The 27,914-nt window shown below is 48.0% G+C and overlaps 1 protein-coding gene across 8 annotated transcripts; it reads left to right on the top strand.

Annotated features, from left to right (window-relative positions):
* The first annotated feature begins 62 nt into the window (after positions 1-62).
* TMPRSS5 (transmembrane serine protease 5) lies at positions 63-27,052 on the top strand. 8 transcript variants are annotated; one of them, XM_037505288.2, is made up of 15 exons: positions 63-194; positions 647-798; positions 1,405-1,495; positions 1,770-1,893; positions 2,249-2,347; positions 2,798-2,920; positions 4,041-4,176; positions 4,503-4,616; positions 5,994-6,037; positions 6,702-6,864; positions 7,826-8,004; positions 10,523-10,621; positions 11,073-11,218; positions 11,470-11,622; positions 25,878-27,052. In XM_037505288.2, the coding sequence occupies exons 4-15, from the start codon at positions 1,773-1,775 to the stop codon at positions 25,881-25,883; spliced, it is 1,383 nt and encodes a 460-aa protein (XP_037361185.1). In that variant the 5' UTR covers positions 63-194; positions 647-798; positions 1,405-1,495; positions 1,770-1,772; the 3' UTR covers positions 25,884-27,052. The 8 variants fall into 8 exon arrangements, with proteins under 8 accessions (XP_037361185.1, XP_037361187.1, XP_037361186.1 ...); XM_037505290.2 differs by having other exon boundaries at positions 25,875-27,052; XM_037505289.2 differs by lacking the exon at positions 25,878-27,052 and adding an exon at positions 12,562-13,299 and having other exon boundaries at positions 11,076-11,218.
* Positions 27,053-27,914: the final 862 nt, after the last annotated feature.

The raw sequence follows: 27,914 nt of genomic DNA, 5'->3' as shown, positions 1-27,914 counted from the left end.
TGTTGCATGTCTGTGTTTGTGTGTGGGGGGGAGGGGGGAGATAATGGAGGGTGGGGCTGTGTCTGAGCTAGGAAGGCCTCACCCTCCAACCAAGCAGGCTGGGCTATTAAATCAATACTGATCCAGAGCAGGAGCAGAACTCTGCCTTGCAGACCCTACCCTGAAGCTTTCCATTGCTGCTGCTCATCCTTATGGTAAAGCTACCCCTCTGTTCTATCTCTGATCTGTTCTATCTGTCTGTCTCTCTCCACTCCAATCTGTCTTTTGGGAATATAGGCTGGTAGAAAGAGCCTCCTCTGGTAGCTCTGGTGTGTGGGGTAGATCCTAGAGGGGTTTATGTGATTAACCTGGTTTTTTACCCCAGAAACTACTTTTTATTCTCCTCTCTTGTCCCCCAAATGCTCACCCAAGCACTTTGCACATAAGCAGTGTTTAGCAAATTATTGCTTTGAACTTAAAAGGAGGGCCAAATGGTCTTGTGTCATAGAAGACCATTTTTTTTCAGAACCACATGAACTTGAACAGGTAGGCTTTGAGGTAGGACAACGCTTGAGGTGAGGCCTGTTTCAAGGATAATGAGACAAGAGGAAAGTGTGGATATATCCTGGAATTTTCTCTAGATCAAGTCCTGCTTCTCTTCTCACAGGGAGATCAGCTCGAGAGAAATTGTATACCCAGTGAAGAAACCCAGATTTTACCCGTTTCCACGTCTCAGCTTTCTTCTGGATGCCTAACTGACTCTCCCAAACCTGCTGCACCTTAGTCTCACTGCCTGTGGCATACTAACCTCACATTCAGGTACATTAAAGAGTGTGCTTGGTTTGTGCAAGCTAGGGCCTTGTTTCTCCGAAAGAAGCAAGACCTGCTGATGATGAGAGGTCCAGCCATAAGATCCTGGACTATGACTTCACTCTGAACTGGTGGTCCAGTGTATTTCCCCAAGATCTTATTTTCCATTCTTCATGACACATGAACTTTAGGCAAATGTTTGACTTTGTACTTTATTTTTTTACCCTTCTGCCTTTGCCTCTTCATTTTCTTTTTGCCTGGAATACTGAAAACCCATATGTCAGTTCAAACCCTATTCACCTATGGGTGCCTGTCTTCAAGGCTCCTTCGTCTAATAAGCCGTTCTTGATCTCCTTAGTAAGAAGTAAGCTTTCCTTCTGGGCACCAGTGGCAGCTTACCCGAACTTTTCTCCCGTCACTTAACGTGATTTGCTTTGTTTACATCACTTATATTCAGGACTCAACTACAAATCCTTGAAGCATCAGTGGTGGAGGTCTCTGTTGATTTATCTTGAATTCCCTGTGGTATCCTCACCGTGGCCTGTCCATTTGGGCTAAATAATACTCATTGAAGGCATGGATGGTACTGGGAGGAGAACTTTTTCCTCTTGATAGGTGGAATAAAGAAGGATGGAACTTGAGGCTGAGGAGTGATCCTGAGGGATTCAGTGGATTCCTGCCATGCGCCTGGGAGGCAAGGAGAGAGGTGTGGAAGAGCATAGGTTTTGAAATTGTCCTAATGTGGGTTCATGTCTCTGTTCTGACATGTCCTGGCAATGTAAGAGTATGGTGGTTGGTGTTAGGGGTTCCAGGGGTGCCCAGAGGGCCTGGAGGGGCAGCTATGGAAGCACAAAGGGAGTCCCCAAGATGAATAAAGACTTATAAGTGGTTGTAAGGGCATACCTGGGGTTCTTTAATGGGCTGTAGTGACTTACCTCCTTGGTGTGGGGACCCTGACTGACTGACAACTATTTCCCCAGAGTATGATGCTGGATGGCCAAGCATCCATGGAAGCTCGGTGTGCAGAGGAGGGCCCAGGACCCGGAAACTTCAGAGCAGAGCTGGAAGACCCACTACAGAGGCCCAAGACTCAGCAGCAACCCAGTAGGCCAGATTGGGCCATAGGGGAATGACAGGGTGGGGGCAGTGAAGGGATAGTCTTCCTACAGCCCCCAGATTCTCTTCTTCCACAGATCCTTGAGTCTGCTCCAAATAACTGATGGTGAGAAGATGTCTCACTATTTATCCTAGACCTGCTTTTGCTCTGTTTCCCATTTTTGGGAATCGAGTGGGGTCTATGGGCTTCAGTGATGGGGCAGGGGGAGGTGAGAGCTGCAGTAAGACAAGCTGCCCACAGTAGCTCAGGGACTGCCAAAGTCCATGGTGGTATCTCAGGGTGGGGTGAGACTGGCAGGCAGGAGCAGGGCACCCAGATACTCCTCTCCACTCTCCTCCACAGTCTCTCAGGCCAGGCGCTGGTGCTCAGGCTGGCGTCGCTGTGCGGTGCTAGGAACCTTGGCATTGCTGGCTGGTGCGAGTGTCGGCACATGGCTCCTAGGTAGTGCTGCCGCTCTTTCTGGTCGGGGAGGGACAAAGAACAGGATCTAGGGGGCATTGAAAGAAAGGCACAGTTCCTGAGCAGATGTTAAAGGCAAGGGACAGACGTCTGGTCTACTCTGACTAGACAGAGTAGTCAGGAGGTTTTAGGCTCTATGTAAAGAAGTACATTTGAGTTCTACAGTGAGAAGTGAAAGGTACTTGAATGGATTATCTAAGGAGGTGTTAGTCAAAGTGTCTAGACGTCTTTGAGAGAGAGTGTGTGAGAGCAAGAGCAAGGGAGAGCACTGTGTTGCTGGGGGTCTACCGAAGGCAGGGGGTTCCCCAGGAGGCTTCTCTTGCCTCCCTCTGCCATAGGTATCCTGTTCTACTCCTTGACCCTTTCCTGTGGGAACCTCTTCTTCCCCTGACCTCTTCTCTGTGACCCTTTCCTTATCCTTGTCCTCCGAAGTGCTGTATCTGAGGCCAGCTGCCCTGCAGCCCACTCTTGGGACCTTGGAGGATGGGGAGATGACACTGAGCTGCTCAGAGGCCAGTGGTGAAGAAGCCCTGCGTCCCTCACTTCCCAGAACAGGTGGGCCACATCCCCCAGGCTACCTGGCTCCCAGCCCACCCCATGGCCCCTTCCCAGCTCTGGGATCCCCCTTCTGCCTGGGGGCAAGGAGAATCAAAAGGAAGGGTCATAATTTGTGGCTAGCAATAGATGCTTTCTCCTCTAGTGTGAGGGTGTCCCCTGGCTCAACATCACACAGTTGATTTCTGATTTGGGGCTTTCAGCACTCCCTGGGGACCGTCTTGATCACTAACAGGGGCATTGCCAGGAGACCAGGCCAGGAGGGATGGCGGCTTGCCATGTGGGGCAGAGTGAGCCAGTATTGTTGGGGAAGAGGAACCAAAGTGTGCTTGGGCAAGAGGAGTCAAAGTGTGACCAATAGGGGTCCTCACCCAGTGGCCACCTAGAGGGCTGGGAATATTGCTGACACTGTTCTCCCATCCCACATTGTCATGGAGGTACGAGTCCGGGAGAGTGGTATGACGCTGCCCAGAGGCAGGGATTAGAATCAGCCATAGCATAAGCCTGCAGCCTGCCATTTTAGCTGTGCAACCTTGGGCACATCACTCTTTGAGCTTCCATTCCTTATTCTATAAAATGGAAAGAAAAGTATTTACTGCATAAGATTATTAGGATAATGTAAGCTATTAAAGAAGAGAACTTAGCACAGAGCCTGGTAAATGCAGACACTCAATAAGTGGTAATTCTCACTAATATAGTCAGAAGATTTGAAAGCAGGAGACCTGCACCTAAGCCCTGAATGCATCACTTATAGTTCTGTGACCTTGGGCTGGTTACTTGACCTCTATGCCTTGGTTTTCCCTTTACAGGACAAGGGGGGCGGTGATTCTTACCTCACAGGATGTTGGGACAAGAGTGAAGGAGCACATTTGAAAGCATTAGGTTAAAAGAAAAATCCAAAATACTCCACATATCAGAGTAGTTTTGTTCTCAGTACTGGCCTGATGCCCTGGGGAGTAGACAGCCTGACATTGGTGGCCCAGCTGCTATCATAAAGCCTTTTCAGCCCCGCAGGACCCAGCCCAACTACCTCTGCCCTGCCTGTTCCTCTACCTCTGCTCAGCAGCTCCTCTGCCTCTCAGCAGGTGGGACATGCCCTGCCTTCATGCCATGGGCTCAGTATCTTTCAGAATAAAGCCTGAGAACTTCTTGCTGGAAGTGCAGGTGAGGCCCCGACTGGACTGGCTCCTAGTCTGCTACGAGGGCTGGAGCTCTGCCCTGGGGTTACGGATCTGCCAGCGCCTTGGGCATCTCAGGTAACAGACCAGACCTGAGGTCAGGGGAGGCGGGGACTGGCAGGAGGGCTGTGGAGACCTACCTCTATATGCTGGTCTCCATCAGCGTGCTCAGGAAATGGCAAGAGGTCATTTTGGCCATCTCTTGGCCTCTGAGCATGATAGTGTCCTAGCCTGGTTCTCTCCCTTGTATACCTCTGCTTTCTAACAAACATATTTCAGAAGATGCCATTATCACAGTTTTGCTCAGCCACTATGTTGGTGTAGGATCTCGTGCACAATCAGGTTGTGATTAACCATCATATTTCATGCTGCAATTTTCCTCTATTCTGTTCCCTTCTGCCAAGCCTCACTCACCACAAAGGAGCGTACCTGTCTGACATCAAGCTCAGCAATTCCCAGGAGTTCGCTCAGCTCTCTTCTGAACAGGGAGGCCTTCCCAAGGAGGTGTGGTGGCCCAGGTAGGGCTTATATGGAGATTGAGTGGGACTTCTTACTTCCTGGTGAGCAGTCCTCCAAGTTTTCCTGTCACAGCAGTCTGGTGGTGAGGACATTGGCAGCGTAAGATAGGAGCACAAAGAAGAACATTTCCCAATCAGAAATGACAAAGTCAGTTCACAGGAACCTTGCCTTCATTGTTTTACCTCGGTTATCTTTTTTGCCCCTTTTAAGAACTGCAGGATTGGTGGTTACTGTCACAGGATTTGAAATAGTACTTTTAGTCCCATTTTACAAATGGGGTAACTAAAGCCCAGTGGGGTAAAGGGCTTTGTTCAAGGTCACATCATTAATAAGCAGCCAAACTAAATCTTGGGGAAACCAGGCTCCTCTCTCCAAATGAAGTGTTCTCTCACCCTTGCCATACTTCATTTGGACAATTCTGTTATCTCAGAGATGATTGAGTTGTTCTGACTAGGAAATGCTGGGTGCTTGGGCACCCTCCAGAGTAGAGCAAGCTTTTACCCAAATTCTGGTGGTAGGTCTGGAGTGACTAGGGCACAAGCTGAAAGGGTCCTTGCCCCGCCTGGCTTTCCTCCAATTGCCCAGCAGCCTCCTGGGTTGGCTGGCTGTGTGGACATCCTGTCTCTGCTCTAAATCCTTCTCATTTGCACCGGTTTCTTTCCAGGCCTCTCCTATGTAGCGTCTATCCTCTGAGGGTCCCTCATAGGAACATGGCTAGAGGTGGGGGAGGCTTGGAATGTTCCCTGTTTCACATGCCTTTGTGGGCAAAGGCGAGTAGGGGAGGGATTGAACCTCCAGGAGAGACAGGAAGACTGTTGGTTTGGGAAACTAGGAGGGACGAAGAGGATCTGGGCATTGGACTGCTGGGGGCCCAAGATGAGTAGAGAAAGAGAAGAGGACTTTGGTCCAAAAGGAATTGAAATTGATGCTAAGAAAGAGGATAGCAAGGATATGAATGTGCAGGACTGGGGCAACAGGCATGGGATGGAGGAGACTGTCAACCCAGCAAGGAACATGGGGGCCAGGAGCCCTGTTCATTCATTCATTATCCTGTTTCTGTCAAACACATGTTTATTCAGGGGTGCTCTGTGGGAACAACTGGGCTTCTGTTCTGTGAACACTTGACTTGTGATTTTGAGCCCAAATCCATCTTTGAGGACCGTGCCCCCAGGTGACTGGGCAGAGTGCCCACTGCTGTCCTGGAGGTCTACTACAGGGCGGCCTAGGGGCTTGGGTCAGAAGCCGATGACTGTAGCTACTGACAGACCCCCCTCTGGCCCATCCTGCTGACTATCTCCACCCTCCACACCCTCTTGTGAGAGAGTGGCTTCAGAGTGGGCCCCGTCTAGCTTCTTGTCGGTGCCTCTGTTTTGCAGGGACAGCTGCATTTCTGGCCGAATCGTCTCCCTCAAATGTTCTGGTGAGTCATGCCTTGGGTCCAGGAAGATGGTGATGGGAAGGAGACCCCCTTCCCTGAGTGTGAAAGAGCCCATCAGAGACTCAGTTGGAGCTAGATTAGGGTGCTCACACACTGGCCCAGCCACCGCCAGGCCCCTTCTCGCAGACACGGCTCTGCCCAAACAGTTGTGCAGAAGCCTCTGTCCTTTCCACTTCCTCCAGTCACTGGTCTGGTCCGATGATCTCATTGCTTCACTGCCTGCCACCATGTGACTTCATCTCTGACATTTACTTTTGCCCCCTTTTTTTTTAAATAATAGGAGCCCCAAAGGTAGAATTATTATTGGTTATTAACTAGTGAGCAACTTCAGATGACTAAGGAGGGTAGTGAGTTAAGGGCCAAATGCACATCCATCCATGCACATGCCATTTTCACAGTGCTATGGCACAGGCATCTTGTTAGATAGGTGGTTCCAGAGATGGTCCAGGCATAGTCCCCGCTCTCAGGTTGCTGGCAGCCTGGTGGGCCAGGGAGGGGCATAATGAGCACTTATGCCTTGCCACCCCTAACTTTGGACTGGGAATAATAAATGAGAAATGTCCTCCTGGGCCACACTCCCTGAGAGTTAGGACCATGCGACACCTACTTCTCTTTCTTTCCACTTCACCAGTATTTCTGTTTGCAGAGTGTGGGGCAAGGCCCCTGGCTTCCCGAATAGTTGGCGGACAGGCTGTGGCTCCTGGACGCTGGCCATGGCAGGCCAGTGTGGCCCTGGGCTCCAGGCACACATGTGGGGGCTCCGTGCTGGCCCCACATTGGGTGGTGACTGCTGCACACTGCATGCATAGGCAAGTCTCGGGGGCTCCTGGGGAGGAGAGGGGCTCAGTACCCTTTTCTGTGTAGCTGTTGGTATGTCCTGTATAATGTGTCCACGTCCAACTGTCTTAACTCCACATGTTGGCTCCTAGTGGGCCTAGTGGTGTTGGTGGAATTATCTGCTCAATGCCAAGAATGCTCCATAGAGAAGCAGTAACACAAAGACTGGCTTTTTACATTTGTTAAGTTTTTAAGTCGTTAGAATGCTTTCACATTCACAACACCCTGTGCTTCGTGTTTATCACCACTGTAATTAAATCATTTCCCGTGTAATTATTTGTTTAATGTCTTTCTTCCCCTTTAGACTGGAAGCTCCACAGGAGTAGGGACTTGTTTACCACTGTATCCCTTTGTCCATTTTTCTGCTGTCATGTCCCCATGGCCTAGAACAGTCCTGGAAAGTAGTAGGTGCTTAATCAGTCTGGTTGGAGGAATGAGGGACTGAATGATGAGTAAATGAGCTCTTCTCTTGGTGGTGGGTATGGCAGGCAGTGTAATCTTCATTTTATGATGAGGAAAGGTGACTGCCTCCCCCATGAGCACACATAATAAGTAGAACGATAGGACTGATGGAAGTTTTTCTCATCTGACTTAGAATTATAATATCTTAAATCTCCTTTGATGTTTGTTATAAAACTTGGAGGTGGGTTAAGCAGGAGAGAGGGGCTGGTGGTCGCCAATGACCCATAGTGTCTTATTTATTTATCTGCTAGTCTTTCAGCACCTATAAAGCACCTACTGCAGGTTCAGGTTCTTGCCCGCTGTGGGGAGGATGCTAAGAGGTGTGGCCCCTGGCTTTTGGGAGCTTGCAGCCTAGTGATGAGGCCCTCTGCTAATGGCTTTCTGGCCAGCTTCCTCTACCAGTCACCTCATTTATGTCAACCAACCATGCCCCTTCCTTTTCCCTGGGCTCAGCTTGCTTCCTGTGTGCAGTTTCAGGCTGTCCCGCCTGTCCAGCTGGCGGGTTCATGCAGGACTGGTCAGCCACAGTGCCATCAGGCTACACCAGGGAGCTATGGTGGAGAAGATCATCCCCCACCCTCTTTACAGTGCCCAGAATCATGACTACGATGTTGCTCTCCTTCAGCTCCGGACACCGCTCAACTTTTCTGGTGAGGCACTGGCCTTGGGTGAGCAAATTGCAGGCTGTGGAAAGAGAGGACAGGCTGTGGGGGCGCCCCAAAGGGAATGCTGAGTTCAAAGAGCTCCTCCCAGCACAGTGACCCTTAAGACATCCACTTCTATTGGTGACCATAGTGAACTTTGGTATCACCTAAACCTGAAGTCACATCAACTCTTTTTTTTTTTTTAAGATTTATATTATATATACAAGAGCTGGGGTACAGGCCAGAGCGTGGGAGGGTGAGAGAATTCAGCAGAGACGGAGCGGGGAGCAGAACAGGCAGATGGACCGAAAACACTGCTGAGGGGAGCAGCGGGCACAACAAGAGAGGTCTGCCTCGCCATGTGGGTATCTCCCTGGCCAGCTAGGGATTGAACCTGCACTGCAGAGGCTGCTGACAGCCTCACAGTGCTGTGCTCACCCCGCTGCACCACTGGGGAGGCCCCACACCAACTCTTATATAGGTTCTTTTGGGGACAAAGTTTCTGACTCTAGTCAGCTGGGCCACGGGTGGCATTTGCTTCAAGTTTCCAAGCAGAGCTTCTCAGTTGCTCCATCTATTATTAGGCTGCTCCCCACCCCATCCCCAGGTGAGTTCCAGCTTCCAGCCACTTTGTGACATCACAATTAATAAGGTTTATTTTATGTTGCCAAATATTCTTTCATTTAATTCTCATGACAGGTTGATAATGCAGGTATGTACAGGTGGGAACACTGGCGTTACTAGGGGAACTTACTGTCTTCAGGATGATGTTGCAAACAGTTCCTGACCGAGTATCCTGACTCTAGGCACTGTGTCTCCTGCACAGCACCTCCCCTACAAGGGCAGCTTCCATACACCCATACACGTATGCACTCACCTGCAAACACACTCATGGAAACACACAAATGTGTGTATGCACTCACACTACCCCCACTTCACACACCCCTGCTCGCGTGAGGACACACGCACATTCACGCTCACAGGCACTTGTGCACACTCACACACACTTGGCACTCCTCCCTTTCATCCCACCTGTAGCCTTGGAGTTCCCAAACAACAGTGGTTGTCACAAATTAAAATGAGTGCATTCTGAACTGTTGTTCAACAACCAATATTTCTAAAATGACATATATATTTAAAAGGAAAACTTTTAAACTTAAAAAAGGAAGACTTAGGGCCTCCCCGGTGGCGCAGCGGTTGAGCGCTGGGTTGCGAAGTGATCCCCGGCTGCTCCCCGGCCACTGGAGGAGGGTCCCACATGGCACGCAGACCTCTCCTGCCGCCCGCTGCTCCCCTCAGCAGTGTACTTCGGTCCTTCTGCCTGCTCTGCTCCCCGCTCTGGCTCTGGTGAATTCTCTCACCCTCCCGCGCTTCTGACTGTGCCCAGTGCATGTATAAACAAAACAAACAAACAAACAAACAAACAAATAAATAAAAAACATGCCTCTATTAAAAAAAATTTAAAAAAAAGGAAGACTTAAAAATTTTAATTTAAAAGGAAAACTTAAGCTTCTGTCTAACTGGAGAACCCAAACTACTTAAAGTAACTACTAATAGATAGTAACCACAAAATACAGAGTGAAAACAAAAGAGCATTGGGTTCTAGCGGGGTGCTCTCTTCTGCAGAATTGCTGCGTTTGACCTGTTCTCTCTCTCTATTTATTTATTAAAAAGATTTATTTATTTATGTATACAAGGACTGGGGTACAGGCCAGAGGTGTAGGGGGTGAGAGGATTCACCAGAGACAGAGTGGGGAACAGAACAGGCAGATCGACTGAAACACACTGCTGAGGGGAGCAGTGGGAGAGGTGAGGTCTGCTGTGCCATGTGGGTAGCTCCCTGGCTGGGGATCTAACTCATGCTGCAGTGATACTGCAGTGACTGCAGATCGCTTCATAGGCTGCATCTTAACCCCTTGTGCCACCAGGGAGGCCCTGCTCTCTTTCTGTTTAGATAGAGGTTGTCAGGCCTGAACAGAGGTACAGTGTAGTCAGGGTAGAACCCCATGGATGTTTCTTGAGGCAGCTAGGGGAACGGGAAGAGAACTGAAAAGGAAGTACTTTCTCCCAAGGGAATCAGCATTACTGACTTGCAAGTCTGTGTATGCCCTCCAGTCCCCACTGGGCTCCACACACAGGCATGTCACACACTTTCGCAAGCAACACTCTAAGAGGGGCCAAACACCTGGGGAAAACATGCCCTCATGAGCAATTCACTGCTACCTCCTCGGAGGAATTTCCATTCTCCCACAGTCCCCAGGTGGGCGAAGTACAGTGGACGCTATCCAACGGAGAGGGTTCCTCACCCCCACACTGCCCTCCACACTGCAGTTTCCATGTGGTCCTCTCTGGGGTGGCCCCCAAAGGGGTACAGAGCACAAACACACAGCCATCCAGCAGGCCCGATGGTGGAGGTCAGGAACTGAGAAGGGGCTGAGGGGGACCTGCCAGCTCTGGTCTTCCTTCATGCTTGGGGAATGGAGCCTGAACCTGAGTGGGGCCTAGGATCTGTGCCTCTCCACAGACACCGTGGGTGCAGTGTGCTTGCCGGCTGAGGATCAGGAATTTCCCAGGGGCTCACAGTGCCGGGTGTCTGGCTGGGGCCACACGGACCCTAGCCACAGTGAGTAAATTCCCAGGCCCCCGGGTCATGAGGGTGGAGGGAGGCACCTTCCTGAGTCTGGGCACCTCACCTCCCATCTGCACCTTCCCTGGCCAAGTGGCCGTGCTGTTCCCCCTTTCCTTTGGCATCACTGTTGGCCAGGCCTAGGTGCTCCAATCTTCTATGTCTGGTCTTTGGGAGAATAACTCCTGAGTTTCCCCCAAAACTCATGCCCGGAGTACCTGGTATCAGTATTTGGAGTGTCTGTGTGGGTTCTATATCTCATTCACTCCCGGCCTCCCAGTCTGATTGATGACTGCCTCCTTGACCAGGGTCCACAGCTCCCACTGTTGGCTCCCTTCTTATCTTTATGTCTGGAGCATCTAATCACCTTCCCTCAAGCTGTTCTGCCTCCTGGGTCTAGCTTTGTGCCCTGTGACCTCACTCTCTGTCTCTTCGTCTTGGCCTCTAGCAGCCCACACCTCGGACACACTCCAGGACACAGTGGTGCCCCTGCTCAGCACCAAGCACTGCAACAGCTCTTGCATATACAGCGGGGCCCTCACCCCTCGCATGCTGTGTGCGGGCTACCTGGATGGGAGAGCTGACGCATGCCAGGTGTGCCACTGTGAGGGGACGGTGGGAGAGGGAGGGTGCAGGAGGCTTGGCCCCTGGTCTGAGCAACTTCACTAGAAGGAGGGACACCTAGACAACTCCAGCAGCAGCCTGAGTGGTTAGGTGGAATGAGATAAGCCAGAAGCCAGACAGGAAGCAAAGGGGCCTGCGTTGGTCTGCTCCCGGGGGAGATCTGGTGTTCCCCCATAGGAACACTGGCTACCTGTTTGTATCTCTTTGCATGAATTCTTCAGGGGGATAGCGGGGGCCCCCTGGTGTGCCCTGATGGGGACATATGGCGCTTGGTGGGGGTGGTCAGCTGGGGTCATGGCTGTGGAGGACCCAATCGCCCCGGCATCTACGCCAAAGTCGCCGAGTTCCTGGACTGGATCCTCAACACAGCACAGGTGGGTGTAAGGGCAGGTGTGGGTGGGGCAGGTTTGGCATCTACTGGCCCCTTTGATACTGTGACCCTCACCCTGTGGAAGGCTGACTAGGGGCCTAGGGAATGTTCCCCTGTGGAGGGCGGGAGGGGGAGGATGAAACTATGTTTTTAATATTGGATCCATTGGATTTCTGTCCATTTAAGCATTACGTAGGGAAGAGTAGACCTGAGCTTGTAACCTAGATCTGCCATTTACTCTGACCTTTGTGATTTCCTAACCTTGGTAACCCTCAGTTTTCCTGGTAATAAGCTTCCTGACTACCTTATATGCTATTGTGATGATTGAATGAGGTGAGACCTGTAGAAGACTTGGCACAGTGCTAGGCTTGGCATGAGTCATCCTCATATTATATCTATTTTTATTTATGGCCATCATTTGCCCCTGATTTCTATAACTAGTGCTTGCATTTCCTGCACTATGGGGCTATCTCAGCAGGTAATAGTTTGGGTTTAGAAACATATTCATTCTTACGTGACACTGGGCAAGCCACTCAACTTCATCCATTCAATGGGAAGATTAAGATAAAATAGGTACAAAAACACATTATTTGTATAAAGTACTTTGCAAATACAGGCTGTGATAATGAAAAACATCTTTCTCTAAGGCTGAGCATGGGGGCAGGTTGTAGGTCATAAATTCTATAGAGTTTACTGGGGACATGCACATCATTTTATAAGCTTATATTCAAGCCTTACAAAACCCTAAAGAAGCAGATATTTTTAGTACCGTTTGAAACCAAAGTTATGAAGCAGTTTACCAAAATAAAATTTACTCAGCAAGGGTAGTAGAGCCATGTGGTGCACCCAGTTTCTGTCTCTCTTAGCCTAGGATCCCCATCCCTAGACCTGTTCTTCCTATCTCTGTGTGCACCGACCTCACGTTTTCTGGGGTTTTTGGCAGGTTCATTAGATGGCCAACGAGCAGCAGCCCCTACACGGAAGGCGTGGATCTGCTGTCACGGCCCAAGGGATAGTCACCACCCACAGCCCAGCCTTTGGGCCATGGAGCTTCTCCCCACAGCCTCTAAGAATGAATCCCTGTTTCTCATTGTGATCCTCAATGTCAGGAGAGAGGCTGGGGCTGTGTTGGGAGGCTAGGGGTGGTGAGAGACATGGAGGAGGAGCTGAAGGGAAGAGGCTGCTGGGAAACTGTCCTCACTCCCGCCTTTCCTAGCACCTGCGTGCCTCTTTTGAGAGGATGCTCAGGGACACTCTTGTCCTGCCTTCTCCCTGTGCTCTCCGGAGGGTGAAATATCTCTAGAAGAGCCCCAAGCTATGATGCTCCTGGGCAGATGGGACCAGGGCTAGGCAGCCTCTGGAGTCAGGATCCTCCCTTTCCATTGGGTCTCACCTACTTCCTGTTCTTACCTGGCTCTGGCTGGCCCTGCTGGGGTGGGGGTGGAACACTATGAGAATGCTTGGTTGGCACTGGAAGAAGGTGTTGGTTTTAGAAGGGTAGTTCTGCGAACTGGTCCCAAGAGTTCTGTTATTTTATTAAAATGAAGTGATTTATGTTGGCATATACTTGCTTAATTCTTTAAATTGGTCAAATTCGCTTGTCAGGATCTGTAATAAAAGCCCCAGCCGACTTGGTGCTCTGATGCCACAAGTCTGAGGACAAGTCAGTGCTCTCTTAGAGAAGGTCTGGCTTCAGCAGAGAACCTGCTTAACTCTTCTTTCAGAACGGGAACTTCTGACCTGGGGGGATTTCTTTCTCAATTTATGCCCAGTTAGCATTTTCCTGGGTAGACTTCTTCCCTGCTCTTTCTTCTCCAACACTTAAAATGCAATTGGCATCTTGTTTCTAAAAACTGTGATGAATTTTGTATGGTGCGCATCCAAGGAAATGTAATTAGCATTTACCAATAACACAACTTTTTCAGGAGCTTATCAGCAGCATCTTTTTTTAAGGGATAGTACAAATGAATATTAATTCCTGGAGTGTCTGCTCCCTTTGTATCTGGAACACTAAACAATCAGCCTCCATTTATTGTTGGTTTATTGCCTGGGGAAGAGGTGCTGGAGGTCTGCTTTCAAGTTGCAGAAGCAGAGGTGGAGAGGTCCTGGCAGATGGAACAAGGCCTCACCCTGCACTCTTAGAATCCAGCCCCCCAGGCTCCACCCTGAGATCAGCATTTACTGCAGGGAGGAGTTACCAGGAAATCCATTCACCATGATCTTTTTTGTGTTTCTGATGTCACCCATAAATGTTTGCTTATGTAAAGGTAGGATTTTATTTATTACAGTCATTATAGCTTGTTAATCTTCAGTGACATTAGAATTTTACTTTACAGTTTATCAATCACACTGTAAAGTAAAATTAAACCTCACAACATCTACGTGGTAAAGATATTATTATTGTCACCATTTTACAGATAAGAAAATTACTTCAAAAGATTAAGTGTCTTAGCCAAAGTCAGACCAGCCAGCTAGTAAATGCTACTTAGAATGTGAACCCTGGGTCTTTTTACTGCAAACCCACATCACTCTTTTGCACATGGATGAACAAGTGGTCCAGTGTTGCACAGAAGTGTAGAGCTGGAAGGAGCTTTATCACCTGGGTTAGTCACCTGCCTGCAATCGCACATTGCCATGCCAGCTTTTTATACACAAGGTAATCAAAACCCAAGAAGTTAAAATGTGGCTCACACCAGAGACCCTTCTCGGCAATATCCTTATAGTATTCCAGTTCTCCATGAGATTCATGGTCTGATTTAAATGTTCCAAATGAGTATCTTCCTCAGGAGGACTATAAACATTATCCAAATGGTTAGAAATTGCTAATAATAAATTCCCTGTATACCTAGAAGCTCCTGGTATCGTGACAGGCTGTCTGTCAGATTTGTATTCAGAAGTTCCCCCCTGTCCCTCCTTTGCTAGTGTCAGTCAGCCCTTAGGAAAATGAAGAAAATTGAATGCCCTGGACTGACTCCATTTCTTGGGTGAGCCACTGGAATGAACCACTGGTGGCATTGGGAGCCAAGGAAGGCAGGAAGATTCAGGCCCAGAACCAGCTGGGTGCCCAGCTGCATTAAGCTTGGTAGGGAAATCGGAGATAGAGAAGCCAACTGTCTTACTGGAGTGATGAGACTTAGGTGCAATGAATTATTAGTGGTAAGCGAGGCACGAAACTGAAAGGTGATGGCAGGAATTGCTAAGGGAGCTGCAAGGGTCTGTTGTCAAAGGGTCAAGGCATTTCTGCGTTCTCCTTTCTGAGGGTTCAGAATCTCCTGAAGCTTCCCAAGAGGGTGACTTCTGGATGCCGTGTCCAGGGTGGAGCCCTTCTCTCATGCACTCCTCTTTATTATGGGTTTGCAAGGTGCCTTGGGGAGCTGGTCCATTCTCCTTATTAGATCTCCCCAGGAATCTTGCTTCGGGATTGCTGGAAACATGGGGGCAGCCGGCCATTCCATGGGAACATCATAGGCTCTACTGCATTTTATAGTTGGAGGTGTTGGACTCACCAACATTAGGACAGAACTGGAAATGCTAAAAATGCTCAAAAAGGGTACAGTAGCTGTGAGGAAAGGAGTCTCTCCATTGTTTTCTCTTTCTCTTCTACCTTCTCTTGGCCATACTTCCCCCTGTTATTCAAGTGAGAGGCATGTGGTGGTGGAGAATCCCATGTGGGACTCTAACCATTTGAAAATGTGCTGCTCTGGACTACTGACACAGCCTCCCTGAGCTAGATCTCCTACCTGTCAAATAAGGGATCGGGAGAGATGTTCTCCATGGGATCTAGTGTTTCAGTCTAGCTTTAGCTCAAACTTCCACCGCCCTTCAAGACATTTCTCTGCTCAACGACTTCCAGTTTGGACCACCTTGGAAAGGGGCCTATTTCCTGGGGAAGCTTTAAAGAAATAAGCTTGTTTTGATACCTCAGGGCCCACACCAGGACAGCAGGTCTCTCCCTTAAGTCCTTCCCTCTGGGTCCCTGCAAAGAAGAGACAATAGGTAAAAGACTATTTTTTTTTAAAGATTTATTTATTTATGCATACAAGAGCTGGGGTGCAGGCCAAAGATGAGGGGGGTGGTGAGAGGATTCACCAGAGACAGTGGGGAGCAGAACAGGCAGACTGACTGAAACACACTGCAGAGGGGCTCAACATGCAAGACAGGAGAGGTCTGCTGTGCCATGTGGGTTGCTCCCTGGCTGGCCAGGGATCGAATTCATGCTGCAGAGGCTGTGGGGTAAAAGATTTTAATGCCCTTTCCCCAGGTTCTTCTGCCCAGCATTAGTACCTTGGTGAAGGGTTTGGTCAAGTCAATCCTTGACCTGGCTGCTTTCTCAGATGCTCTTCAGCTCACTTCTTAACACCCCAGTTTCTTGTGGGGCCTTATGGGCCCCCAGCTCTCTAAACACAAGGGACTTTACTCCCTACCACAAATATCACAGATGCTTTTGGTCTGCCTGTTTTCTTTGGCAGCTCTTAATCTGGCCACAGGATCCCCTTTACTCTTTAGCCTTTCCCCCTGCATGAGGTGAGTAGTGAGGAAAGTTTTTGGCTAGTGGAACCATTAACAAGCACCTTGGGACCAAGCCTGCCTCTGTCTTTTGCCACAAGCCAGGCTCAGAGAGGGTGGATTCTTTCCTGCAGCTCTCAGGTGACTCCATCCAGTTTTCACAGGATTGACCCAGCTTTAACACTGAAAATCCCTTATCCTGGAAAACGCTGCCAATCTAGGCAAATCAGGACAGTGGGTGACATTAAGTCCACTGCCTTCTGCATAAAAGTCATTTCGCCAAATGCAGTGCTCCTTACTCTCCCACAGTCCTCCTTTGGTCTGACTGAGTTCCAAGGAAGTCTTCTCTGTGAGACCAGAGTTGGAGGAGAAAGAGATTGCTGGGGGTTCTAGAGGTTAGGGCTGTTTTGCATAGGTTGCAACATCAGCAGGTGCTGCCTTAGCCCTGAGGCCCTAAGAGCTAGCGTCCCTCCTCCTGCAGGGTCTGTGCTGACCTGGCTGCCCCTCCTCCCTACCATGGTGTCTCAGATGGCAGTCAGAGCAGCCACACCTCACCTTGCCTAATGTTTCAAGCAAAACAGCCTGGCCCTTCCATCCGTGAAAATTTGGGGGAGGCTAGGAAGATGAGGCAGAGGCAGTGGGTCTCCTGGAAGCCATGGATACTGATTTCCCAGTTTCCCCAGGTCTCACTGATTAGTGGTGCCCAGAGCCTGTACCAGTTCAGCATGTGGCAGGTACTTACTAAGTGCAGCTACTGCCCCCATGGAAGCAGGGTGGGCTTCTCCTCCTGGTCTCTGCTTTCCAGAGGTGATCAGAGAGGAGCAGAGAAGAGACTGCCAGACTGCTTGAGCCCACAGGGATTTGTAGGGTTTGCCTTTCCTCAGCACTGTCTGCAGAGGTGAGGGCATGAATAAAAGAGTGAGGAAGATTTACTGTTCCCACAGCTTGGCAGTAGTCCTGTATTTGTACAGCAGATTCAGGAAAGGAGGGGCTGGAGCAGGTGGGGGTGGTGCTGGTATGCAGGAAGAGAGTCAGACCCTTCAGAATCTTTCTGCAAGGATCCTAGGATGGAGTTGAAGATGAAGCTAGGAGGGGTATTCTTAGGTCTATCCTCTAACCACCAGGGACCAGGGTGTCCGTTCCACTCGACAACCTCCCCCTCTCCACCCCCCCTCTCCTGCATGAACCATTAGCACATAGGTTGGGTCCCACATCTTGAAACCCAGTGGCACATGGTAGGCATGACAGGGTGTGCTGCCAATAGGGACGCCAAATGAAAGGGTCTCATCTGTCATTCATGGTTCTGATAATAAGCATAATCAAGAAATGACTTTCATCATTGTCTAGTCTGTTCGGGGCCTGGGTGGACCTGGCTAGGGGATGGGACTTAGGACATTTCAACTGAATGTGACCTCAGACAGCGTGACCTCTGCATGTATGCCCAAGGCAATACGCATGGCTTGTCCTTTTCCTGGGGCTACCAATAAATGGGTCACTTTTGGTACAAGATTGGTCCTAATGGGTCAGAACTGGCAGTGGGAGGTAGTAGAAGAGTGGAAATTCTGAAGGACTGTGGTGGCCTTGGGCGGTGATGTGATGTATACTGTGTGTGTGCATTTGCATATGTGTGAATCTGTGCATGTATCTGTGTATGCATGTGTATCTGTGAATGTGTGTACATGTGGATCTGGTTGTGTGTCTGTGTGTGTATTTGTGTGTGTGTGTGTGTGTGTCTCTATGTGTATGGGTCCTGTGGGAACCTTGAAGGGCTGGAGAGAAAGGATAAAGGAGAGATGTAAGGAGTCCTGGGTAAGTCTCTCCCACAACACTGACCAGGCAGATCTTATTCTGGCTGGATTCCCTTCAGAGAGCCTGCCTAACTTTTAGTTGTTTCCTTCCTGTATAATGTCAGGCAAACTCTCATAGATAGTATTCTTCTTTACCCAGACTTTCCTTACCCTTTGGGGCAAACATGATAATCCTCCCATTCCCCTACCCCTCACTTGCTTTCTCAACTCTGGCAGCGATGATCATAAATTTCTAGAAAGAATTAATCATGATAGTCGTATACAAGAAATACAAACCTGTTAGCTCGTGCAGTGTGTGTGTGTGTGTGTTTATGTGTGGTCATTTCCTCATAGGGACTTTTGAATCTTAAGTCACCTTCTCAAGATGCCCTCCCCCAGGCTCACTTTACGTTTGTGTGGTTTGGAGCAGGAGTGTTTGGCACCATGTCATATGTCTAAATAGTTGAAAGTAACACATCAAACAAGCAAATTGTTAAATTTAAAATATTTTCTCTTCTTATCATAACAAATATGCCTTCATAAGGATGTGAAAAACCAGATCCAAATATGGAATACTTGAATCCTTGGATTCTGCCCTGGCATATCGCAGGATTGGGGGTGGGGCAGCGGCGTCCACTCTTTATTTCCCTCCCTGGTCCATGTCCTCCTATGAAGGGACTTCCTTGTGGGCACTCATCTTGCCTAGGGCTGTGCCTACCAGTGGGGTCTGCGCAGCTTCTGGAAGCTGACTCAGGGCTACCTGAATTCTAGAAGGAGACACATGGACTTGGGTAGACACCTTACCTTAGCCCTGTAAACTTCTATTGACAGTGAGGTGGGGAAGTGCCTGGTTAAAAAAGGGCCAGCACATCAGGGCTGGGACTAGGGAGAGGCAAATGAAGTCATTCAGCTACAAAATGGAAGGGGGTGTCACTCTTAGAATCACACAAGGGCAGGCCAGCTCCAGCCTCACCCTGGCCTCTGTCCCATAGGATGGGGTCCTTGAAAGTGAGCAGTCCAGAGTAGGTAAGCCTTCTCTTGTCTGGTCTACATTGCTGCAGAAACTTGCTCCTGTCCATCAAGTGAGACAGTGGTAAGAAGACAGAAATAGACCTTTCTCCCATGCACCCCATTTCACATTGGGGTTGCCTCACTCATGGGTCCTCACCTGCGCACTTATTAGGGACTTATACTAAGGCCCCACTGCAGGCACACACAAAAAGGTTTATTTACAAAAGGGGAGAAATGAAGAAAGGAATAACTCCATGAGAAAGAAAGAGAGATAAATTGGTGAATGTATAAATAACAATTCCTAACAATTCTGCTGAGCTGGTGTCCCAATAGCACGCTGAAGACTGGTGAAAAACCAAAGCCCCACATGTCTGGTTATCTACCAAGCCTGGATGCTAAACTCCACCCTCAGTTCCCAGCAGTCCTCTCTTCAGTGGTGATGACATTATGGGATTTGTAGTCCTCGGTGTCAGATCTCTTTGGTCTGGAGTGGGGGTGGTGTCCATTAAACCTGTTTGTGGAGTTCCTTCAGGACATCCTTTCCCCCCCAACACCCCCACTCCTGTGAAGTACTGTAAAGCACCCACGGCCACATCTGGGGGAGCTTCACTTCCATATCACTCCAGCCCCTGTGGTCATCCCTGGGCTCGTGTTTAGTAGAAAAACACCTAGAGTGATTCATTATGAGTCCCACTCACATGGCTTCTCAGAAATTTAGGGAAACACTGAGAAAAACTCTAGTGTACAAATAGATTGTACTGCAGAACTCTCTCACAGAACAGAATTCAGTAAAAACTAAGGTGAGTCAAGACTAATTTAAAAAGTGGATGTGCAGCGTCCAGGAAAGTCTGTGGGGGAGGAGATCGGCATAGACTCCATGTGCAAGTTTGGAGAGATCTGGATGAAAGTGGCAGCAGGCTGAATTGTGCCCCCTTGTCAAATTAATATTTTGGAACCCTCGACCCCAATGTGAGTGTATTTGGAAACAGGGTTTTTAGGGAGGTGGTTAAAGATAAATGAGGCTATGAGACTGATAGGACTGGTGTGTGTCTAAGGAGAGGAAGACACAGCACAGCTCTCTCTCTCCCTCTCTCTCTTCTTCTCCCTCTCCCCTCTTCACATGCACAGACAACAGTCCATGTAAGGACACTGTGAGAAATGGCCATCTGCAAATCGGGAAGAGAGCCTTCACCAGAAACTGATCCTGATGGCTCCCAGTTAATGGTATCCCTAGAAGGCTAATGTCAAACTACATCACCATACAATATACTCATAATATGGTAGAGTACAGGTGAGAGTAAGCCCAGAGTGTTCTGACCTGATGTGGAGCCTATTACTCAGGTATTTGTTGCTTGGGAGGCATTTAGGAGAGACTGGGGCAGGACAGCAGAGCTCTGGGCTAAGAGCCTGGAAGTCTGGCTTCGAATCTGGCCTCCATCTCTTTGTTGTTTGTTTGAATTTTTATTTATTTGAATTTCGAATTCAAATTTGAATTTTTTTTTTTTAAGATTTATTTATTTATGCAAGCACTGGGGTACAGGCCAGAGGCATGGGAGGGTGAGAGAATTCACCAGAGACAGAGTGGGGAGCAGAACAGGCAGAAGAACTGAAAACACTGCTGAGGGGAGCAGCGGGCAAGACAGAGAGGTCTGCTGTGCCATGTGGGTATCTCCCTGGCCAGCCGGGAATTGAATCCACGCTGCAGAGACTGCGGACAGCTTCACAGCGCTGCACTCAACCTGCTGCACCACCGGGGAGGCCTTATTTGAATTTTTTTAGGTCATTGTTCATTTTTGTACAACATTTGATTTCTCTCCTCAGGTGTAGTCCCCATAGTTTTCCCACCACCATGGCACCCATGACCCAGCACCACTTTCCCTTGTGCTCATCTCTCTCCTGTTTTGACCCCTCTCCCTACCCCTCCCCTGCTGTATGCCTCAGATGTATGGTCTGTCTGCAAGGTTTGTCTTTTTCCTGACCCTTTGTTCTATTTCCCTATATTCCACATATAACCATTCGATAATTTTCCTTTACCTTCTGACTTATCTCACTTATTTCACTTACTTCACTTATTAACCCTTCTAGCTCCATGCATGTTGCTGCAAACTGACCTCCATCTGTTATTATAGAGTCCAGTTTTCCTAGAACTTTGTTGAGTTTCTGTTTTCTCCCCTACAAAATGGGACTGATAATATATACCTTGCATACCTCACAGAATAGATGGAAAGACCAATCCAAATTGAATAACAAGAAGCCTTTGGAGATGGTGAAGAACTAGACAAACATAAAAGTTTATTGTTTCTAACCTGTATTGGCAAATCTGCCAGTTGCCATGTTTATCCAATCAAACCTCATTTATTGAACATCTCCTTGGTGCCGTGCCCCATTTAAGCCTTTAGTGGCCAGAACTGAACAAAATAGCACTTCTTCAAGGGGCTCATGACCTAGTTAGAGCTAGACACTAAACACTGACTATTTTTACTATTATTTATTCAAAATATGGAATATTTTGAAATTTTTTTGCAACCATTTGTAAATAGATGCTTGAAACCAAGAAAGAGTTGACTGGCAAATGGAGAAATTCCCTATCTGCCACCAGCAGGTTAGGTTTTAAGAAAACCAATGGTGTTCAATGATGTTTCGATCGTAACCTCACAAGTGTGGTTTCCATACCAACACATTTGTGCAAAACAAAAGCCCAAGACAAAATGCTGCCTCTAATTCACAATATGGCTAGCCTTGCTTGAATCATGTTTTTAATAGAAAGATTAAGCTCCCACTCCCCACAGTGCCCTGCCAAAGCGTGTGAGCTGCCACACACAAACACAATGGAGGGGTCACATCAAGTTCTCCATGGGATCCTGACCCCTCCCTTTATGTCTCTGGGTCTCAGTTTCCTTGTCTGCTTGATAGGAGTATTATTGCTTCCGTAATGTTTTCTTTTCATGTAACTGAAATGAGATCAAAGACACTATTATTATGAAAGAGCAAGGGACAGGGTAGTCACAGAGAGTCCAGGAGCATAGATTAAGTGGGAAGGGCTTCTTCAGTGCTTCTGGGAGGAGGACAGTCTTGACACGAGGGGCTGGGTTAAGTTTTGTGGATGCCTTGTCAGGAAAGTCACCATGGAGGACCTAGGTCCCTCCTCCTCTGGCCAGCCCTTTCTCCTCCTGTTCCCCCTCACTTCTTCCTTTTCCTCTTTTCCTCTCGTCTGTTCTCTCCCCCGCCTTCAGTGTTTATCTGTTGTGTGCCAGAATGTAAAAATGTAAAAATAAAAATGTCACTATTTCAGCAGAAGCTTCAGTAGAAGCTTTGCCAGGTGGCAAACTTGGAGAGACACACCCATCATTTCAGTCCAGGGCCAGGTGTAAGGTGCTACAGGAGCATCAATGAGGGATGGGGCTGCTTTGCAGATTCTGTTTGAATTGGACCTTGACTGATGTCAGAGCTGAATTGGGAGGAGGGCGGGCAGATGTAACCTGGAAGTTTCGAGACATTGAAGGTGTTTGAGGCCAAGGGAACTGCATGAAGTCTCTGACAAAATTCTGGGAAAGAGCAAGTTATTCAGTACCAGTAGTTCTGTGACAGTGGACCTGGAGCAGGGGCTGACCCCAGCGAAACATTTGTGGGAACCAAGGAGTTCTCACTTTGTCTTGTGAGAAATGGGTGGAGCAACTGTATTTAAGCAGAATAGAATTCTAGTCTCAGTCTGGGTAGTTATTTATATGCTCATTATATACACTCATAAAGTATACATTATATAGTCGTATATAATGATTGCACAATGGAGAGATTACTCTGGGGGAGGTGTGACGGTGGGCTTTGGGGGGTACTATCATGACATCAGTGGAGTCAGGTTTCAAAATTCTTTTAATGATAAAACTATTTGAACCATTAAGCAGTTAATAGATAAAAGTAATGTTTTGTTAGTATGTATTTAGTTTGTAATTCCAAACTGGTGATACCTCCTTAGTATAAAATCAGTGAAGGATGGATCAGTAAATCATTTTGATGGGCACAGGAAGTAGAAGTCAGGAACTATGCGTCAAACTGGAGTTGCACTGGTTTCAACACCCGGTTTATTTCTGGACTTTGGTTTTGGTTACATAGCACTGAGAAATCCTGATTTACACAGTTAAATAGCTGCTGGTAATAATGGTTTTTTCACAGCTTGACTTTGAGTCTCAGGACACTCTTTAATTAAAAAAGGAAAACTTCATTTGGAGGCTTGCATAAAAATGAATTAATTTGGCATCTTGAGTAAAAGGGTTAGTGGTTTGCATGTTCCAAAATTGGGTATATAACACATTTTCATTATGGTTTAGGTGGTTAAATTTTATTTTAAATGAAATTTAAATCAAATATTTGAGAACTTCCTACTTCCCCACCTTAAGCCATATATAGAAACTGAAGATATGTGAGGTTATTCCTGTCTTGATATTAGATTATTCTTACTTTGAGAGTGAAAGATATTATGTGGATTATTTGAGTTGGTCATGCACTGGAGACAGCAACTGTCCCTCACATGGCTGAAGTTGGGTAGTTAGTGTTGCATTAATACTAATAATACTTCTTTGGTGTGTTGAGAAGCATTTCTCTCAAAACTAGCAGGAATGGGAGGTGGGAGGCTACCTTTGGCTCATTTGGCATTTATATAACCTTGATACTTGTCTGATCTGTGCTGTGACTGTGGACATTACAAGAGTCCAAGTAATATGTCCCTGATATCAGGGTGTTGAAAGACCCCCCCACATGTCTGGAAAAGCCAACCCACGTGCTCTTTTGGTGCTTCCACAAAGTGACAAAGGTCACCAACAGGAGACTGGTGACAGCTCTTTTAATGTACACCTACTATGTGCTGATCATTATTTGATGCAATTTCTATATACTAATATCTGAAATCAACAACCCTATGAAATGATTGCTATTATTATCTCCCTCTTACGGATGAGGAAGTTAAACATCTTGCCCAAAGTCACACACCTCTCAAGTGGAAGAGTTAGGATTTGAATCTGCATTATGGCTCTAGGTGTGCATTCTAGTCACTGCTGTCTTATGCCTCCTCAAGGTAACAATTCACATTAGATCTCTGAGGTCAAGTATCTTTTAATTGGGAATGAACATTGCATTTGTTCCTTAATTTTTCTGAATAGTGCCCTCAGAGCTAGTTCTTCTGATGATGTTTAAAATAGGGTTTCAGTAGAAATTGTGCAATATGCAATGCAGGATGGATGAGGGTTTAACAGATGTGTGAACTTTTTTGGAAAGTATGCTCTGATGCTCGGTTTAAGCCATTCATGGTCTGGACTCATGATGTCATCATGGAGTCACTAAATTGTCCTAAGAGTCTGTGACCCAGGCAGTCTCTTTCTCCTCTCTTAATTGTAGAGTTAAGCTACCAAGTTACCTAAGGTATAATCTAAATACCAAGAGGGTGGGAAAGAACTGGAAGAAAGAGTGGTAGGATGCTAAGGCTGTGGGTGAGGTGTGGGTCTGGCTCCTGTATCCTCAGGACATTGTTCTTTCCAAATAAAGAGACATTGTTCCTTCCAAATAAAGAAAGGCAATCCCTTGAGCTTCCACTGAAGATAGGAGATTGGAAGGCTTAAAAGGAGACTGGAATGAAAGTGAATTGCAAAGCAGGTAAATTGATAGGAAACAGCGGGGTGGGGCTATCATTGCAAAACCAGTCTATTAACAGGAGGTCCCAAGAGCCCAGGCTGGATTTTTCTCAAGAACTAACACTAAGCTAAGTAGACGAGTTAATGAAGACATGTGAGTCGGGGCTGCACAGTTTGGCAGGAGCAGCATACTCTGAATAAGAGCATGGTTGGGGTGGTGGCTGCCCCATGTGCTGGGTCTCCAAGTGATCACCACCACTTAAAATTGAAGTGTTTGTTTCAGGACTAGCAAAAGGAATCCACTATGAGCAATTTTATGGAGCTTGTTACCGGAAAATGAAAATAGCATCAAGAAAGGATTAAATGAGTTCATAGAGAGGAGAGAGAGAAAGGGTATTGAGGAAAGGCAGGGAGGTGCAGGGAAGCTGCCTGATCCAGAGGGATCATCACCACTGGGGAGTTTAGCATGTCTTCCTGACTCCTGGTGCCACTGTGCACCCCGGTGTTCTTAAGTCGTGGTTGCCAAGGTTCCAGCATTCTCTGCCCACCCCTGGGGTTTGTCTGAGTGTCATGCCCACAAGTCTCATACCCCTTACTTATAACCAACGTATCTCAATCTGTCAGCTCCCTGGCGTCATGATGAATTCAGGCATCTCCATGAGGAAAGAACTGGTTCTAATCTAATGACAGCTCTGAGTATGTGTGTGTGACCCCTTCCCATGTGGCCAAGTCATTAATCCAGCTCAGAAGAGCAGGGAGGGAACCAGAATTTAGGGACACCTTTTTTGTAATAGGCACTGACCTGGGTGTGTTGGTTCATTAAGTCTTTGCAAAAAACCTGTGAGGGATTGCCTTTTCTCTTTTGTGTAAATGTGGAAACTAACTCATAGAGGAAAAATAACACCCCCCAAATTCATACAATAAGTGAAGAGGAGGGACAAGGCTCAAATTCACATCTTTTCTGACTCCAAAATTTGTCTTGTTTGCACCCTTCCTGCTTCCTGAATAGAAAATAAGCTCACATTTTCCCCAGAAACCCAGGTACCACTGTGTCTTCCAGCAGGCCTCAGGATAAAATGTTCCCTACGGGACTTAGAAACTCAGTTCTTGCCTAGAACTTGGGCAAGTTATTTGACGTTTCTGAGCCTCAGTTTCCAATATAGATAACGTGGGAATAATATACACCTTTCCCCCTTTGCAGGACGGTGATTATAAGATGAAAGCAAATGTGCAGAAGCATTTTTTCACTGTCATAAATGCCTTTGTGGTAGAATAATCACCTTTAAACTGACCAGTGATTTCTCTCTTCTCTTCCCTATCATTCCCCCCAGTAGACTTAGTGGGAGAATGTTGACCTACAAACATTCTGGACTTGAACTGATGAAGATCTCACTATTCGGCCAAGAGGAAAGTCATTTACAAGTTCTTTCGGAGTCTGGTTGTTGTGGGGAAGTGTGAGGAAAAATTCATTTAAGAGGCAAAACTTTGTTTTATGCCAGCACAAGAAAGGAAGTAATTTTTTGATTCCAGGCCTGAACGTCAGTCAAGCTTGGAACAATGGAAGCCCTCTGGGTTCAAGGGGAAGGCAGGCCTGGAGTCAGTTACCTGGGACAGCAGTTACCCGGGTTGACAGCTCCAGCAGAATTCCAGGCTTTGCAATCTTTTATGAATTTGATGGGGAAAGGAGGGTAGTCAAGGTAAATGTTGAAGGATATGGTGGGTCTGTGCAGACCTCTGAGAAGACTCTGGGGTTCAGCTCAGTGCTGCAGTGAAAGAGGCTGTGTGATTTCAGAGACCTCCTGGTTTCCCAGTTTTGCCATTTCTCACCTCTGAAATCGATCCTCTTTTAAAACACTTCCTGCTCTAAGGCATGGGTCTTAGTAGCCCACACTCACACCAACAATGCAACAGACCCCAGACCTGTGCACCTATGCCTGGTGGGACCTAATCCTATATATTCTCAGTGAGGCCCCAGTTGAGCAACCCCAACTCCTCCAAGGTCTGCCTCTTGGCCCATGTCACAAGGCCCCAGAGGCATGTCCTATACCTGCTGCCACCAGCTACCCCAGAGCACCTCTTGTGACCTAGCTGGCTAATTGAGAGCCATTCCTCCAGCAGCTAGCTGCCCTCAGGACACCTAGGGCTTCTGTTGGCACTGCACACCTCTGCTGGACCAATGCAGCAGGGAACCTAGCACACTGGGTATGCCCTACAGTAACACCTACAGGCAGCCAGACGCCAAGGTCAGGCCCACAGCACCACATGGAGCACACCGTAATTCAGGGCCAAGGTCAAATCCAATCAAAGTGACACTGCACAGAGGGATTGATAGCACTACCCACGTACTGCCCTGTAGGGGCAGGATAGGTTGGAGCGCGGATTCTCTATGACGCGAGCAGATGGGGTAAAGGAGGAGAGAGTCCTGGAGCCCTCAGTGGCTTTTGTAGGCTTTTATTGGGATTTACCAGGTACATAGCAGGCAGGGGTGCTGATGGCTCAGGAGGCTAGTAGGCCTCCTAGCCCCCAGCAAGTCTTCACTCTTTCTGGGCTCTCCGGCATACTCTCCCATTCTGCTCCTCTTGGTTCTGCCGTTCATTCTGCTGGCGTCCCCATGACGCCGCCCTTATAAGCCCAGTCTCTCAGCCCAGGTGAATCCCATCTACGCACGTCCATACCCTGCTCCAGGTGCCCGCCATCAGGCATGCATTCAGGACCACAAGGATCCATCATCAATCCTAATGGCGGGAGTGCAGAAAAGCCTGATACTTTACTTACCCTACATGCCCCAACACAATAGGTGGGTGGGTGCAGTCCACAAAGAAGACATCACAACCAGCTGGATACTCCCAGGCAAATGCTTTTCGCTGAATTGAACTTCTGTTTTGCCATTTGTGAAACGGTGCCCATAGCCTCTCACATCTGAAAGGTCATAAATATTGGGCTGTCAGAAAAGTCATGACGTATTTTTTTCTGTTTTTCAAGCAAAAATGTGTCATGATTTTTCTGACAACCCAATTCCTTAGTGGAGATTGGTGTGTGTAGGGTAAGGAAAAATATCAGGCTTTTCTGTCCTCCTGCCATCAGGGTAGATGATGGATCCTTGAGGTCCTGAATGCATGCCTGATGGCGGGCACCTGGAATAGGGTGTAGGCAAAGATGATGGGATTCACCTGGGCTAAGACTATGCTTTTAAGGGCAGCGTCACGGGGATGCCAGCAGCAGCAGAAGCCAAAAGAGAAGCGGAGAGAGAAGCAGAGAAGCAGCAGCAGAAGCAGAGAGAACTCCAGAGAGCCCAGATAGAGTGAGGATTTGCTGGGGGCTGGGAGGCCTGCCAGCTTCCCGGCCCCCCAGCACCCCTGCCTGCCGTGTAC

This window comes from Talpa occidentalis, unplaced genomic scaffold (genome assembly GCF_014898055.3).
Source record: "Talpa occidentalis isolate TD23 unplaced genomic scaffold, MPIMG_talOcc4v2.1 talOcc4.12, whole genome shotgun sequence".
Classification (NCBI taxonomy): Eukaryota; Metazoa; Chordata; class Mammalia; order Eulipotyphla; family Talpidae; genus Talpa; species Talpa occidentalis.
The sequence above is the reverse complement of the archived record's forward strand: the minus strand, read 5'-3'. Positions and strand labels throughout refer to the sequence as shown.

Coding starts and splice junctions, on each gene's coding strand:
- TMPRSS5 (XM_037505286.2), top strand. CDS start 1,773: ATGATGCTGGATGGCCAAGCATCCATGGAAGCTCGGTGTGCAGAGGAG. Junction 10,622..11,072: donor CCACACGGACCCTAGCCACA/GTGAGTAAATTC, acceptor CTTGGCCTCTAG/CAGCCCACACCTCGGACACA. Junction 11,219..11,469: donor GGAGAGCTGACGCATGCCAG/GTGTGCCACTGT, acceptor TGAATTCTTCAG/GGGGATAGCGGGGGCCCCCT.